The sequence below is a fragment of the Hibiscus syriacus genome, unplaced genomic scaffold (assembly GCF_006381635.1).
Source record: "Hibiscus syriacus cultivar Baekdansim isolate YM2019G1 unplaced genomic scaffold, ASM638163v2 tig00110478_pilon, whole genome shotgun sequence".
Classification (NCBI taxonomy): Eukaryota; Viridiplantae; Streptophyta; class Magnoliopsida; order Malvales; family Malvaceae; genus Hibiscus; species Hibiscus syriacus.
The window spans coordinates 403,946-420,338 of record NW_024062755.1 but is presented as its reverse complement, the minus strand read 5'-3'; the positions used below and the strand labels follow the sequence as shown (position 1 = coordinate 420,338).

At 34.8% G+C, this 16,393-nt stretch overlaps 1 protein-coding gene, 1 long non-coding RNA gene and 1 pseudogene across 2 annotated transcripts; all 3 read left to right on the top strand.

Annotated features, from left to right (window-relative positions):
- The first annotated feature begins 201 nt into the window (after nucleotides 1-201).
- Nucleotides 202-9,163, top strand: LOC120128203 (RNA polymerase II C-terminal domain phosphatase-like 4). Its single transcript, XM_039145940.1, has 8 exons — nucleotides 202-402; nucleotides 1,050-1,135; nucleotides 5,964-6,079; nucleotides 6,342-6,522; nucleotides 7,478-7,767; nucleotides 8,191-8,376; nucleotides 8,463-8,501; nucleotides 8,641-9,163. Exons 1-8 carry the CDS (start codon nucleotides 398-400, stop codon nucleotides 8,950-8,952), a joined length of 1,215 nt encoding a protein of 404 aa, XP_039001871.1. The 5' UTR covers nucleotides 202-397; the 3' UTR covers nucleotides 8,953-9,163.
- Nucleotides 9,164-9,493: 330 nt separating this feature from the next.
- LOC120128243 lies at nucleotides 9,494-11,035 on the top strand. Its single transcript, XR_005516618.1, has 3 exons — nucleotides 9,494-9,569; nucleotides 9,766-9,871; nucleotides 10,865-11,035. It is a non-coding gene; the product is annotated as an uncharacterized LOC120128243 (long non-coding RNA).
- A 2,200-nt stretch (nucleotides 11,036-13,235) lies between these two features.
- LOC120128196 lies at nucleotides 13,236-14,132 on the top strand (annotated as a pseudogene).
- Nucleotides 14,133-16,393: the final 2,261 nt, after the last annotated feature.

Sequence of the window (16,393 nt, the reverse complement as noted above, 5' to 3'; positions counted from 1 at the left end):
ACTTTAAGCAAAAAAACCTATTTTTTCTAAATTATTTACTAAAAAAATATAAAATAAAAATGTTTTATTTTGGTAATTTCCCGATAAATTCTTAAATGGTTAATATTATTTTCTTAATAAAAAATCAGGATCGGGTCACTCACATAAACCCGACCCATCTATCTTTTCACAATTTATATCTCAAGTCCCGTCCCGCAACCATCAAACATCGCCCCAAACGCTCCTTCTCCGCGCGTGCTATATCTTGGCCTTCTCTTCGTCTACCGTCTACTTCGCCCGTCGCCGTCTATCCCGCTCCGGTCCACCCGATTCTTGACTCGGTTCCTCTCTTCCGGTCCCGCCTTCAAGTTCTCGACAGCTCAAACTGAAGGCCGAAGCCCATAAGCTAGGAGACTCAATGAGGTAATTCTTGAATGCCTAAGCTAATAGGTTTCTTCCTTATCCGTGAAATTTTTGTGTTTTTATTTGATTTGTGGTATATGATCTCTGGTTCTGCATCTTTTTTTATGGCGCGTTTGGGATTATGTTTTTAGTTCACGTATTTGATTTCTGTTTTCTCTTTAATTTTTGAAATTTGAATTATAGAGTTCGACTCCTCTCTGCTATTTTGCGGATGGGTTTTGCAACTGATTCGGTTCAACTATTTGTTTTTTTCCTTTATGAATGTTTGAATTGTATAGTTTTTTGCAACTGATTCGGTCCATGATGTTTTTGAAGGATACACACAGCATAAACTTTTCTTTGGTTGAGTTCCTATAAGTTTTTGTTATGGGTTTTGGTGCAGTTCCCTGTAGATATATATCAGTTAATGTGTAGATAAGATAAATTCCAGGAAATAAGTAAAAGTCTTTTGAGTTTTGTTCGTATTGATTATGGTACTGAATTTTGTGGCCATTTGATTATGTTCTTGGAAGAAATTGAGGATTGGCTATAGTAGCATCTTATTTTATATATCATTTTAGTTTTGAATTGAACTTGCTGCATTTATCCTTCTCACTTTATAAAATTCACTATTTAAACTAAAGGTCGTGTATAAATTTAACTTGCAGGAACAAAAGGTGCAAGACCGAGAAGTTGGAAGACCAAGAAGAACTTCAAGGGTCAACCTCTCAGGGTTTGATTGAAGAAAAGTTAGGTAATGTTCCTTAATTTGGTTTGCTACCCCTCTAGTTTTTTTGAAACTTGTGCTTTCCACTCCCTGAACTTCAGCACAATTGACTGGACCTTCTTTGAAATATCACAAATTTTATTGTTTTTGAAAGGGGAAAGCTTGATCAGACTAAATTGTTTTTCTTAACAAGAGTTAGGCTGGCCTCTTGGTTTCTAGCAAAGAATAAGGATGTTTCTATTCCTAAGGACTCCTTAATTTCTGATCCTTCTATAGGGGATTCCTATTCCTCCTTCAATTTCTTGAAGTCTTCTATAATCTCTTGGTTACCTCCCCTTATGGGTTTCATCAAGTTGAATGTAGATGCAACCACTAGCAGTGATTGGAAGAAATCAGGTCTTGGAGGTCTTATGAGGGATCAATCTGGTGCAATCCTAGGTTCTTTTCAGGAGCCGGCTGGATCAGGACCTCCAACATTGAAGGAACTTAAAGCTATTCAAAGGGGTATTTCTTTCTTTGCCTCTTTTCAAGGAAGGGTTAAAGATAGGCTGATCGCTGAGAGTGATTGCAGGATTGCAGTAGACTGGATCAATAATGTTGACTCATGTCCAGTTGTATATGGTTTCATTGTTAGAGATATTGTTGATAGTCTTAGAACTTTCGGGGGGTGGTTAGATGGGTTGCAAGGACAGCTAATATGGATGTTGATGCTTTAGCAAAGGCTGGTATAAGTTGATTTTTAGGTTGTTGGCTTCTTTAGTTTGGTTTTCTGGTTCTAGTATTGTTCTAAGGGTTTTTTGGAATAGTTTTTCCAAGGTTGTAATGTTTATTTTCTATAATGAAATTATAAGGCACTCTTTTCCTCCTTCCGATGATTAAGAAGCTTCTATACAACCTCCATTAATCAAGAAGGAGGTTTTTAATGAGGCCTTCAAATCTTATCAAAAAAAAATAATGGTTTTTATGATATATAGCTTAGACCAATTTGGTTGGAACTAGCCTATTCTTAAGATTTTATCTAATACAATTGGTAAATGCTCAAATGGGACGTGTCTGTTTTAGATGGTTGCCATACTGAAGCTTTCAAAGTTCTGAAACCTCAATTGGTTTTGTTTGTTATGCCCCATGAAAATTGTTTTTATACTGTTGATGCATTCATGCATCAACATATGCTCGCTCTTTCTTGGACTTTCTTTTTGCCCTAAAACTACCATAGAGAACACATACTAGAAAAAGGCTTTTGCACAAGGATTGACATTTTTGTGTAAAGATGTAAGAAATTGTTACATTTGTTACTAACTAAAGCAGTGGATATGGGGTTGTTTTCGGGTTTTGAGTTAGGAGTTCAAGATCGTTCCTTCAAGCTATCGCATCTACAATTTGCGGATGGCCTTATTATTTTTTCAAAAGCTTCAATTCGGGATTTGAAGAATGTCAGAAGGATGCTTTTGATATATGAGTTATTGGTGGGATTGAAGATTAATCTAGTCAAGAGCATAATTTTTGGCATCAATGTTGAGGAGGATGTGCTAGCCGATTGGTCTAAGGAAATTGGCTGCTCAATGGGTAACTTTCCAGCGGAATACCTAGGCTTGCCTTTGGGGTCCAAGAGAAATTCTGTTGTATTGTGGGAACCAATCGTGCAAAAATTTCATAATAAATTGACTGGCTGGAAGGCAAACTCTCTAGCGTTAGCAGGAAGGGTGGTGCTGGTCAAAGCTGTGCTATGCTCTCTCCTTACTTATTTCCTTTCATTATTTCGAATTCCAGTTACGGTGTTGCAGAAATTAAACTCGATCATGGCTGTTTTTTTATGGGGGGGGTTCGACTGATAAAAGAAACATACATTGGGTGAATTGGGAATTGGTCAGTAAGCCGAGAAGGTTGGGGGGTCTAGGGATCCCGAACTTAGCAATTTTGAACAGAGCATTGTTGGGTAAATGGGTATGAAAGTTTACCTCTGAAAAGGATTCTTGGTGGAAGTGGGTGGTTTGTTGTGTGAACAACTTGGACCCGAGTTGCAAAATGTTGGAGAATACTTGGACGGCTCGTGCCTCTTGGATTTGGAGAGGTGTAATTAATAACTTCTTTTCTAATGATGGGTTTGGGGAATGTATTAGGAATAATTTGCGGTTGAAAGCTGGTAACGGTCACTCTGTGACTTTTTGGAATGATGTTTGGTTGGGAGAAGTCCCCCTTAAAGATTTGTTCCCTAGGCTGTATGCTCTGTCGATTAATAAAATGGGTAAAGTGGCGGAGTTTAGGGCGAATAATGCTGCAGGCTGGGTGTGGGATATTCAAATGAGAAGGAATCTGGTGGACTGAGAGATTGAGCAATGGTTACACCTGATTTCTATGTTGAATAACATCTCATTGTCTCATGAGGAGAAGAATTGCTGGATTTGGTTAGGGAATGGAGAGGGTTGCTTCTCTACTAATTCTTGTATTAAGAGTTTCCTTGAGTCGGTCAGTATTGAGGGGAATCAGGATTTTTGGGATAGAAATATTTGGGTGGGGATAGCACCTCCCCGGGTTGAAACATTCGTATGGCAAGTTGTTCATCAGAGAGTGGCGGTTAAGGAGGAATTGTTGAAGCGTGGAGTGGTCGGGATTGAAGATCCCTTATGTCCGTTGTGTGGCAGTTTTGGGGAAACAGTTTCACATCTTTTCTTGCAGTGTGAGGTAACTTGGGGATTGTGGGCCAGATTTTCAAATTTGTGGAACGTTTCTTGGAGTATTCCAAATAACATATTAGAATGTATTAGTCAGTGGGATGATCTACTTCCAAATTCTTGTATTTGGAAATTCATTCCAAGGGCCGTATTGTGGACGATATGGAAAAGCAAGAATGAGGTTATTTTTAAGAAGGAAAAGTTGGATGTGGTGATGTTGTTCTTTATTGCTCTCTTTAGAATTGTGTCTTGGTTTGCTGCTAGTTTTGACACGCAAATCCCTTTTGACTCATTAGTGGGTGATCTTACTCTTGCTGATTCGGTTGATAGACAGAAGAAAGGAAGATCCCAACCTTCTTGCTGGGTTCCTCCTCCAGATGGTTTCTTAAAGATCAATGTTGATGGAGCAATGGTGAAGGGTTGGACTAAAGGTGGTATAGGAGGTTTGTTGAACTATGTTTCGATATAACAATTTAAGGCAAAATGGTTTTTGGACTTGAATTGAATTTACAAAATGTATTTGGACTTAATTGAATTTATTCAAAATTTACAAAAATAATTCAAAGTTCTTTTAATTTAAAATTGAGCACAAAAATGTTTTTATGAATAGTAATTTACTATTTGAACAGTAAATTACTATTTGAACAGTAAATCACTGTTTGAACAGTAACCCGAGGCTCAAAAATTCCAGTATGTAAAAGGGGAACCGATTCCCCCCAAGAGGGTACCGATTCCCTCACTGTTCATCAGCCCAACGGTCATAATATTTGAATATTATGAAGGGGTATCGATTCCCTATGAAGGGGTACCGATTCCCCCCATTCTGGGCAGCCTATTTTTGCAGAAAAATCATTCCCAAACGGCTCCAAAACATCCCCAACGGCTAGATATGACTTCAAACACATTTCAAACTATAAATACAAGCTAAGGACACTTGAAGAAGAAAGAGAACAACTATCCAAGTAATCAAACACAAGAGAAGAGTTTTTCATTCTTATTTCATCTTTCTCTTGTAAATATTTTGTTCTTGTGAGCTTAATTCTTGTAAACACCTACCTTAGAGAGGTTTTATTGTTTACATCTTTTATCCTTTTGTAAAGGGGAAATGTTATAGCTTAGCCCGTGTAAAAGCTAGGGAAATGTTCTAGTTTAGCCCGGAAAAACTAGGGAGTTGTAAGGTTATCTCTTTGTCCTCAAAAGAAAGAACAAATTAGTGAATTTGTTGGAAAATCCTTGGTGAGGAGCTAAGGTAGTAGACGTAGACTTTGATTGAGAAAGTCGAACCACTATAAATCGCTGTGCAATTCTCTATCTTTCAATCTCCTTACTCCCTAAACACAAAACCGTTCCGACCCCTCTTTGCAAATCGTTCCGGTTGTCGTTTCGAGCTTCCGAAAATCCTAACAAGGTTTGATTAGGGACAGTAGTGGTGTGCTGATTCATTGGTTTTCTGAAAATGTTAGGGGTGGTCCTCCGATTTTGGCAGAACTTTGGCGATAAAGAGGGGGTTGAGCTTGCTTAATGATCCAGGTTTGGTTCTTAATCAGAGGATTATTTTAGAATCGGATTCAAGTGTCGCGATGAAGTGGATCAATAATCCGGAATTAAGCAACCCTATGTTTCAATCCTTAGTGAAGGAGATCGTCTCTTTAAAGGAAGGGAAGGATGTTTTGTTAAGACTTATCTTGAGGGCTGCCAACTGGGAAGCGGATAGATTAGCTAAAGATGGTATAGGTTGATTTTTGGCTTTGTTTGTGGGATGATAGAGGGTGGATTCCCTTCGGTTCAGAAGGGATTTTGTTTCCAGTCTTATGTAATTAGTGTTAAGGTTTTTCAGCAGAAGGTGGTTTTTAAGTCTTATGTTTTGTGGGAAGGTATTAAGTTGTTGTTAGGGATGGCAGTGTATTATTCTTCAGATTAATAAAATTACATGCACTCTTTTCCTCCTTCCAATGCCCTTCATGTTATTTGCGTAACAGTGAGGGTAAGAAGGGGTTTTTTAATGAGGCCTAATCTTCTATCAAAAAAAAATGTGTGTTGTCGCATATCACTTTGAATGTACTGTTAGAAAAGAAAAACGAGACAAAGGTTTACGTACATAAACTGTATCTATGCAGCTGGTAAGTTTTGATTTCTGTTTAGTGTTTTACTTTCTTTGCTAATTCCACATTTTATACACGCAGAGGTATCTTTGAATAAGGATATATGTACACATCCTGGTTCGTTTGGAAAAATGTGCATCCGTTGCGGGCAAAGGGTGGATGATGAATCCGGTGTAACATTTGGTTATATACATAAGGTGAATAATCTCTCTTAACCGTCACTCATGGAAATGACAGTTTGCGGAATTGTTTCTACTATTTGTCACTATTTCATTATTTGTGTTCTTTATGTGCTGAGACAGGATGATGTGTTTCTGATCAGCTATGATTAGTCACAAAAAAGTTTTGCTCTGTAATTCCAAGCATTAATTTCAAATCATAAGAATGAAAATAACAATAGTTAGCTGTGTTTATATTGATTGTCTCTGAACTAAGATGTGGGAATAACTTTCTTTGCAGGGTTTAAGGCTTGGTAATGATGAAATCGTTAGGTTACGCAGCACAGACATGAAAAATTTGTTGCATCATAAGAAGCTTTACTTAGTTCTTGATTTAGATCACACACTGCTAAACTCTACTCTACTCAATCACCTAACATCTGAGGAAGAATATTTAAAGGCCCAATCTGATTCTATTCAAGGTATCTTTTTTTAAGTTATTTAAGTCTTCCTGTTGTCCATGTTTTGGTAGTGTAATTTACCTTTTAAGATCTATTTTCTTTTTCAAGCCACTAGCTTTATCATGTTAGTGTGTTCTTGTGATAGATATCATGTGAAAATAAGTTTTGCTTCAAAGATTCCTTTGGTGAATCTAAATTTAAATCAACTAGGCCTATGGTGTAAATATTTTGGTATGTTTTGATTGATATTTTTGACTGTTAATTGTTGTAAAAAAATTTATTCAAATTTCTAAGGTTATGTGAAATTCTCATCTGAAGAAACTGCAACATTGTGGTTATGACATGTGGATGAAAAATTTATGTACCCTTATTTTGAGATTAAAGTCAGCAAAAGTTTTATGGGATGCTTCAGTCTTTCTGCACAATGCCATATTTGGTGAAATAAGTTACACTTGGACTATAATATATTGTAGCCAAAATGTAACAGTGAATGATCTTAAACTCAAATTTTAATATATTATATATATTAACTTTTAAAAAAATGATCAAATATGATGGGTGCTATTAATTGTAGTGGTTGTAACTCTGAGGACTAAGCATCCTAAACTAGTTGTATCAAACTTAAACCGAACAATGGAAAGATGACAAGAAGCCTTAGGCTTTATGGTTGGAAAATGAATATTTATTAGTTGATTGGGATAGTATTAGTCTTGCATTCTCTGGAAATTAAAAAGAAAAATTAACTATAAGAACTCAACAGTTCGATAAAGTTATGCTGGCTAATCTGTGTGCTTTTATGGTGTGTGTTTCTTGAATCAACGAGTTTCAATTTTTGCATGTCATTACGTGGTTGGTAGTTATATGTATACATGTATACATACATACATACATACATACATACATACATACATACATAATGTCATCTAGCTGCTTTAATGGAATCACTTTCTATGTACCCACTGGGATTCTTGGACAGATGTTTCAAAAGGCAGCCTCTTCATGTTGGATTTTATGCATATGATGACCAAATTGAGGCCTTTTGTTCGAACCTTTCTCAAAGAAGCAAGTGAAATGTTTGAGATGTACATTTATACAATGGGTGACCGACCCTATGCATTGGAAATGGCTAAACTTCTTGATCCCAAAAAGGAATACTTCAGTGGCCGTGTCATTTCACGAGATGATGGCACCCAGAAACACCAAAAGGGTCTTGATGTGGTACTAGGGCAAGAGAGTGCTGTCGTGATCCTTGACGATACCGAAAACGTGAGTTCACTTTTAATGAGCTGACATTGGTATCTAGTTTTACGTTGGAAGCATATTTTGATAAGTATTATACTATATGATGTGTGAATTTTGCTATGTCTACCTTTTTTTATTCTTTATTTCATTTTTTAACAAAAAAAACGTAAATAGGGAATAAGTTTATATATATGCTGACGACTGGTTACTGGGAGTTAATATGTGTCCAACATGGGTATGCTCAATTTTTTCGAAGTTTTTCATGTATTTATATTTTTTTGTAAGTTGTATTTCTACACCCGTGTCTGAATATGTGTGGGACATGGGTTACTTCCGGAAGAATGAAGAGATTGAGAAGCATAGAGCAACTTCAATGAACACAAAAAAGAAAAAAAATTGTTTGAATCGTTAGAAGATTGATGTATTTGTTGCATTCTCTTATTATAGGCGTGGACGAAGCATAAAGACAATCTGATACTGATGGAGAGATATCATTTCTTTGCTTCGAGTTGTCATCAATTCGGCTTCAATTGCAAGTCTCTTTCTCAGTTGAAGAGCGACGAAAGCGAGCCCGATGGAGCACTTGCTTCTGTTCTTAAAGTACTCCGACAAGTCCACCATATTTTCTTTGATGTATGTTGCATTTCTCATAGATATTAATTTCTTTAAGTTGTGACCACCTTTCAAGTTTTTTTCAGCTTCATTTAAACTTCTTGCAGGAACTTGATTCCGATCTTGCTAGTCGAGATGTTAGGCAGGTATGCCTTTTGTCATGATCTTGAGATTCAATAATGCATCACATTTAGACACTACTCGAGGCATCAAATGAATATATTTTGTTTCCGGAGACGATTGCCATTGAGTTCGATTCATGTTTTTCCTCCTATGCACTTGCAGGTTTTGAAGACGGTTCGGGAGGAAGTGCTGAAGGATTGTAAAATTATTTTCAGCCGCGTCTTTCCCACAAAGTTCCAGGCAGAGAATCATCTTCTCTGGAAGATGGCGGAGCAACTGGGAGCTACATGCTCGACCGAAACCGATTCTTCAGTGACGCACGTCGTTTCAAAGGATGCTGGAACGGAGAAGTCCCGTTGGGCGGTGAAAGAGAACAAGTTTTTGGTCCATCCACGATGGATAGAAGCTGCGAATTTCTTGTGGCAGAAACATCCTGAAGAAAATTTTCCGGTCAGCCAAACAAAGAATCAATGACACCATCTTTTCATGTAGTTTTATCTTTAAACGTACTGTTGATGAATGACCATATTTTAATGTACACATTAAAAGCTTCCACGTTTGGTTTGGAAGGATTCTTAACACTTCTTTTGTAGATTAAACTAGTTGTCTGATTTTCTGACTTCAAGGTGAAATAGGTTTGACTCAAAATTCGAGGTCGATTAGTTATTTTTCAAAGTTTAAACTCGAATTGATTTGATTCAATTCATCCAATAAAATTTTGACAAGGAAAGAAATCGTCTGAGATCAATCTTGAGATTTAATATGAATCAGGATTAAAGTAATATTCTTTGATAATACAAGAGTTGAATTAAAGAAAACCTTTCTAATTATCTGTTTAACTTTTTTGTATGAAACATATTTGATGGCATTTAATAATTTAAACAGCGATTAATATTATCGAGTTTAAATATAACAATAAGAGCAACTGCAAAATGACATGTGGCATCCTTTGCATTGATAAAGCCATTAATTGACGAAGCGCGGAAATTTTAAATCTTTTTAGCTCTTATTGCAGCTTAGTCGGGGGAATGGCGGCAATTAGCGATCTTTCAATGGATTCGGTTCTTTCTGGTTTCGATCAAATTTACGAGGTAAACCATTATTTCTCCGTTTTGTAGTTTTTCATACTCTTTTATCTTAGCTTAGATTAGCTTATCGAGGATTTCCTTTTGTGTTTGGATCCTGATTTAAGGTTGAAAATGGAGTTATTATTTAGAGTACGTGATGGAAAGTTTTTGAATTCACAAATAGAGGAATTCACTTGCTTTTTTTTTTGGGATCATTCAGGATTTCAAGAAGGGAATCGAAGAGATTCAGTTACTGAAATCGAATTGGAATGCAGAAATAAAGAGAGGAGAGGCTCTTGAAATCGCTTGCGACTCTCTAAAACAAGGTTGTTTCCTTAAATCCTTTTGATTTCTTCAAGGATCATAACCTGATTAAGCTTTTTCTTATCTGCTACCTGTCCCTGGTATTTCTCTTGTTTTTTAGTTATAATATTGTTTGATAGGAAGGAAAAGGAAAAATGTTGAAGATGAGAAATAGAGGGAAAGAAAGAGATCCCGGGGAGGGGGGAGGGGGGAGGGGGGAGGGAGTGTATATAAAATGAAATTTTCCTCTGATCATTTTTGTGAGGGAATTGGAAGGTGTAAATTTGAGGGAAGAAATGAGCTGTTACCATACAACTTTATGCTACTTGACTGCACATAGTCTAGAAAAAATTACAGGAGTACATATATGTAGCCGTATGCTATGCGTGTAGTTAAGATTTCCCATAAAAAAAATATCATTCCCAAAGACATTATTGCATTACTAGTTATCATCTGCTTCTGTGTTGAATTTACTTTCTCAGGGCCATGATTTGCTATTAGGGATGAGAATTGTACTTAAAATATTAAATAAAACATGCCCAAAAGCATATGAAATATAATCTTGTGCCGGTAAACATTATTTTATTTGATACTTTATTCTTCAACGTTGCTTACTTGATATATATATATATATATATGTAGTGCACTGTGGAATTATTATTACTTGTACTCAGAAAAATCCAAAGCACACTGATGAATTCAAAGCTTATTAGTTTCTCTTCCTTGGGCACCAGATGCCTACACAACCTAGCCTAGGTTGTTTCCCCTCCGGAAGTTTCACTCTTCCCATCCCAACTGCACAAAAACATCACCACAAGGTAATCATTACTAGCAACAAAAGATACGAAAAGCCGAACCCCGAATTTAGCCTAGTTGGTTCATACAATCACTTTTAGTAAACCCAAGATTCGGGTCTTGGTATTTGCAACCCTTTCATACACACAAAAGCTGAAGATTTAACATAAAATCTATTCATTAAAAAAAATTCGCGTATGTTATGATTACTTACTGTTCAGGAGCTTGCTCTCAGCCATGGTGATTATCAGAAGAAAAGACAGGAGCAGAAGGAGGTTAAACAGCACTGATGTTTTGATGTTAAGCCTAGCCATTGATGACCAAATGCGTCCCAGCAGGTACTAACTCTTCTTGCTATATATATGTTTGTGTGTGTAGAGATTTTGGTTTGATTTGCTTTTGAGAACATTGAAACCTATTTATAGGGATTAATTAGATGAACAAATTACATAAGGACTGCTGAAAAAATGGTTGTCTCCATAGCATGGCGGATCTTACAACTTAAACTATATGAACTATCGAAAAATAAATAAATAAAGGGGATTATATTGTTTTTGACATTTCAAGTTTTATCGTATTCCTTTGTTGGATTAGGAGATATATTTGTGATCGTTAAGTTCGTATTCACGAACATGTTCGTGAATCATACAATTAGCAAATAAATATATTTCTTATTTTCTTGATGTAAAATAATCAATATTATAAAATATTTATTATTATAAATAAATATTCAATATTCTTTAAGTATGTTTTACAGAAGAAATATTAACTTTAAATAAATTAATTTGTTCGTGAACGTATACAAATTGAGTATATTTTTTTTTTCAAAGTCACCCGTTTAATAAATTTAACTTGAAATTTACGTTCATATTTATTTATTTACCTCAGCAAATGAACATATGAACAATATATATATATATATATATAAAAACCAAGTAATTTACCAAATGCTTCTGTTCAGGGTTTTTGTGTTCGTAAATAATATAATTTCTTTCTAAACTTGAATTTGGATTTGATTTTATTATTGTTAAATTTTTTAATTGATGTAGTCAAATTTAAATATTTTAATTATGGAATTAGCTAATTGAGTTGTTATTTAGTTTTAGTTGATTAATTTGAATATGCATTTATTTAAAATTAAAAACAAAACTCTAATTAGAATTGAACTTAAATCTATAAGCAATTGAACTTGAGTTTTTAACCGAGTTGAATTAAATATATTGGATAAAAATATATTTGATTTAGAGAAATAAGACTTCAAATTTTTTTAAATAAGGTTTTATTATTCGAATTTAGAGTTATAATTGAAATAAATTGAATTGAGATAATTTATAATGAATTTTATAATAGTTAATCTAAATTAATTATTTAATAAGTCTAATATAAAAAATAATCAATTATAATTTAAAAGATAATGACGATTCCAAGGTAATAAAACCTTTATTGTCAACAACTTTTCTTCTTCTGATTTTAAAGGTTTTATCTTGATTAATCCTGACTAATTCGTGTTGACATTTTATTTTAATTCTTTTGATTTACATAAAAAGTGTGACTACGAGATCTTATGTGGATCTAAAGTTTGTATCCTATTATAATTCTAATTTATATTATCTATTTATAAAGTTACGTATTTGATAAGAAAATAAACTATTTTGAGTTAAATCAAAATAAAATTTCTATTTTAACTAATTTTTAATAGGGTTAAGTATTTGGATTAATAAGTTTTTAGATATAAATTATTTATTTGAATCAATTTAATTAAACCAAAATAATAAAGGACTAAATTAAGATGAAATTAAAATATAAATACTGAAATACAAACTTAAACATAGAATGGATACCAAAAGCATTATTTGACCAATTTACCGGATTAACTCAGACGCTACCGACCAGGTTTTATTTAAACGATCCATGCGAATGTCGTAGAACATTTATTAATCGAAACGAAAGATTGAATCGTACTCTGATCTCTATATTCGTAAAGTAAAAGAAACAAAATCAAATCACAGCAGCAATAATCTAGAAAGGCAACCAAGAAACCTGAATCGAATTTACAAACAGAGTTGAGAAAGATCCCACATCTCCTACTTTGATCTTCTCTTTGCTTGAACTAGTTCAATGATCCACACTGAAACGACCCCTGTTCATTGTCTCTTTTTCTGCATTTAAGTGATTAGGATTTGAACAATATTGGGTGTTTTAGATCTGGGTTTTTCATTTTGTGCATGATTTGAGTTGAAAATGGACCTTTCTGATGAATTCTGTGTTGGGTTCTTGAAATCTGGGTTGAAATTCTGGGTTTTGATCCTTTGATTGAATAAAGTTAAAAAAAATAGGGAAGTTAAAGGAGTTTTACAGATATAGGGAAGCCATTGATTTATAGATATTGGAGAAACCGGCAACGAGTTGTATAATAGGAATTTGTAGTGCAATTTAGTTTTACATACAGAAGAACACAACCCAAGTTCGTTCTCTCTTTTTCTGCATTTAAGTGATTAGGATTTGAAAAGGATTGGGTGTTTTAGATCTGGGTTTTCCAATTTGTGCAAGATTTGAGTTGAAAATGGATATTTCTGACGAATTTTGTTACAGATATGGGGAAGCCATTGATTTATGAGATATTGGAGAAACCGGCAACGAGTTGTATAATAGGCCTTTGTAGTGCGAGTTGGTTTTACATACAGAAGAACATCGGTTTTACATATAAGTGTTATTCATCTTGTTTTCAATATGAGTGCCCTATGGAGTCTTGGTGTTGTGGAACAATTAGACCATTTGGGTCTTGGAGTTGCTTATTATCTTCAGTACACGCTTGTTTTGGTCGTATTATCCGGTTTGCTTATGTTGGGAATACCACATCTTGATTCAACGCTTTAAGATCGAATATTTCCGGCGAGCGACTGCCGTTGGGTATTCTTGTGTTGTTTTTGGTTGGATGACAATTCTGTTGGTTAAGCAACCTTCGTCGAAGTTGGATCTTTTTGGATTTGTTTCTCTTCCTATCAGTTTTGCACCTTTCGAGTCGTTGATTTTCACTTCGATCATCATTCCGCAAGCGAGTTTTCTCGGGCAATTGTCTGGAATCCTTGTGGGGTATGCTATAGCTTGGGGTTTGATCCATGGGATGACTAATTATTGGGCGGTTTCCATGCTGGGATGGATTGCTCTTGTCTTCATTTTCAGTTTGAAGCGTTCTGGTGCATATGATTTTTTACTTTCTCGAGATCGAATCAGTTTCCGATCCATTGTTGCCTTCCGTTCGGTTTATTGGAAATGGTATAACATTGCAGGGTACAGTTCCACTTGGGGGCACTGAACTTGTCTAGTTCGTGTCCAAACAAGTTGCCGTTGTATGTGTCTGTCTGGATTGTTGAGTAATCCTTCAACAATGCTTCATGCTTCGCTTTCCGGTGTTCGATGGTAGATGGTAATTTCGGAGTCGGAAGAACAAGGACATTCTTGGTCACTAGACCTCGGCTGTGATCGTACAAGTTTGTGATGTTGAAAATTCAAATTCATCTGATATTTATATAATTGTTGAATAACTTGATAAATAAGAAAACCATATTTCTCTAAATTTCACATTTATAGATTCTGTTTAGTTCTAGTTATGTTACTCGAACTAGAGTGTGAATCTCATATATAGGTCAGTTAATTACATCATATGTCTCCAGACTATTATCTTCATTTTAAATTGGTCTTTAAACTTTTAAATATCTTAGTTTCATCCTCAAACTATGATACTCATTTTAAAATAGTCTTTAAACTTTTGAACATTCTAATTTCATCCTCTAATTATGATCTTAATAATATTATTTGACTTAACGATTTTATTAAATGGAACATAATTAGTATATGTATAAAAGCTTGGGTACTATAGTAGACCAAAATTGATAGTTTAGGTGCTAAACCACTTAAATTTTTAACAGTATAGTACTAAAATGAAATAACAACTAAAAGTTAGGTATAATTTTTAAAAAATAAAAAATTTAGGTACTAAAACGGATCAAAAATGATAGTTTAGATATTAAACGTGTAGTTTACCTCTAATAATATTCAATTAAATATTAAATAATCTCAAAAAAGAATTAACAATCGCACATTTAGCCGTCATGTCGATAAAATCTTCAGTACCCTTAGGATACCAAAGAAACAATTTCTTGTTTCTTTTACCAACAGTTGTCAAAGGAGATCCTTTGCCTTCGCCTCTTATCGAACTCGAGATCTATGGCGAAAACAAAGAGCCTTGGAATATTTTCGATAAGCATTCGAGACAGCTGTTTTGGGTTGTCACCAAGTTGAGGAAGAAGAATAAATCAAGATTCGATCAGATCGCAGGTTCCAGTTTTTGGCTTGCTCGGGCCTTGAAGGAAGAAGGTTTGGATGAACAGGGTCGGATATTGGGGATTCATAAGCTTTTCACTTTCAAGACCAAGAACGAGCAGTCGGTGAACCAAGATAACGGCCATTGGGTTTAGAGTTCTTTGTGGCATACATTGGAAATTGGATGGCGGGGAAGAGATGAGGTCGATTCCGGACGATGAGTCCACCTTCAAGGCCAAGAACAGAGATGCTGTAGGTTTGGATCGAAGCCTACGCTTGAAGCCATACGATTTAGAGATTCCAAATCCGAGTCGCAACGATTCGAATGATGACATTTGCGATATACAAAACAATGATGCCCGTCCGAAATGACGAAGAGACGAAGTCCATTTCGGAGTTTACTCTGAATCAAGAAGATTCGATCGATACCGTTATTTGCAAGTTAAGAAACAAAGAAGTCACGGGTTTAGATCCTAAACCGAATACAAAGAAGACTGAAACCCAAAACATGAAGTTGAATGATGAAAAGACGACTACAATTTCGGTTGCGAGGAATGTCCGGTAATAGAGAATGTTTGTGCCGATTCCGAGGAACCAAACCAAATTTGTTGTCTTCTCTTCATCACTCAACTTTGGGTTTTGGGTTCCAGTCTTCTTTGTATTTGGTTTAGGATCCGAACCCGCGACTTATTTGTTTCTTAAGTTGCAGATAACACTATCGATCGAATCTTCTTGATTCGGAGGAAACTCCGGAATGGACTCTGTCTCTTCATCATTCAGACTAGCATCTTTATTTTGTATATCGCAAATGTCATCATTCGAATCATTATGTAATCCTTTAATAATGCTTTGTGATTCGCTTTCCGGGGTATGACGGTACCGGAGTTGGAAGAACAGGGACATTCTTGGTCACTAGACCTCGGTTTTGATCGGAAAAGTTTGTTATGTTGAAATTTCAAATTCATATGACATTTATATAATTATTGAATAACTTGAATAAGAAAATTGTATTTCTCTAAATTTTACTAGTTTTATGTTCGAAGTAGAGAGTGAATCTTAGATATGAGTAAGTTGATTGCATTGTATGTTCTCAAGCTATGATCTCCGTTTTAAATTGGTCTCTAGACTTTTAAATATTTTAATTTCATCGTCAAACTATTATACTCATTTTAAATTAATCTTTAAACTTTTGAACATTCTAATTTCATCATCCAACAATGATCTTAATTCTAAATTAATCCTTAAACTTCTAAATCTTCTAATTTCATCTTTAAATTCATCCAAATATGTAATTATTCAACCATAGTTTAAGTTCATTTTTTTCAAACATATAATAATATAAGTTGACTTAAAGATTTTATTAACATGGAACTTGATTAGTATATACATAAAATTTGGGATGAAATTGAAATGATGAAAAAGTTTGA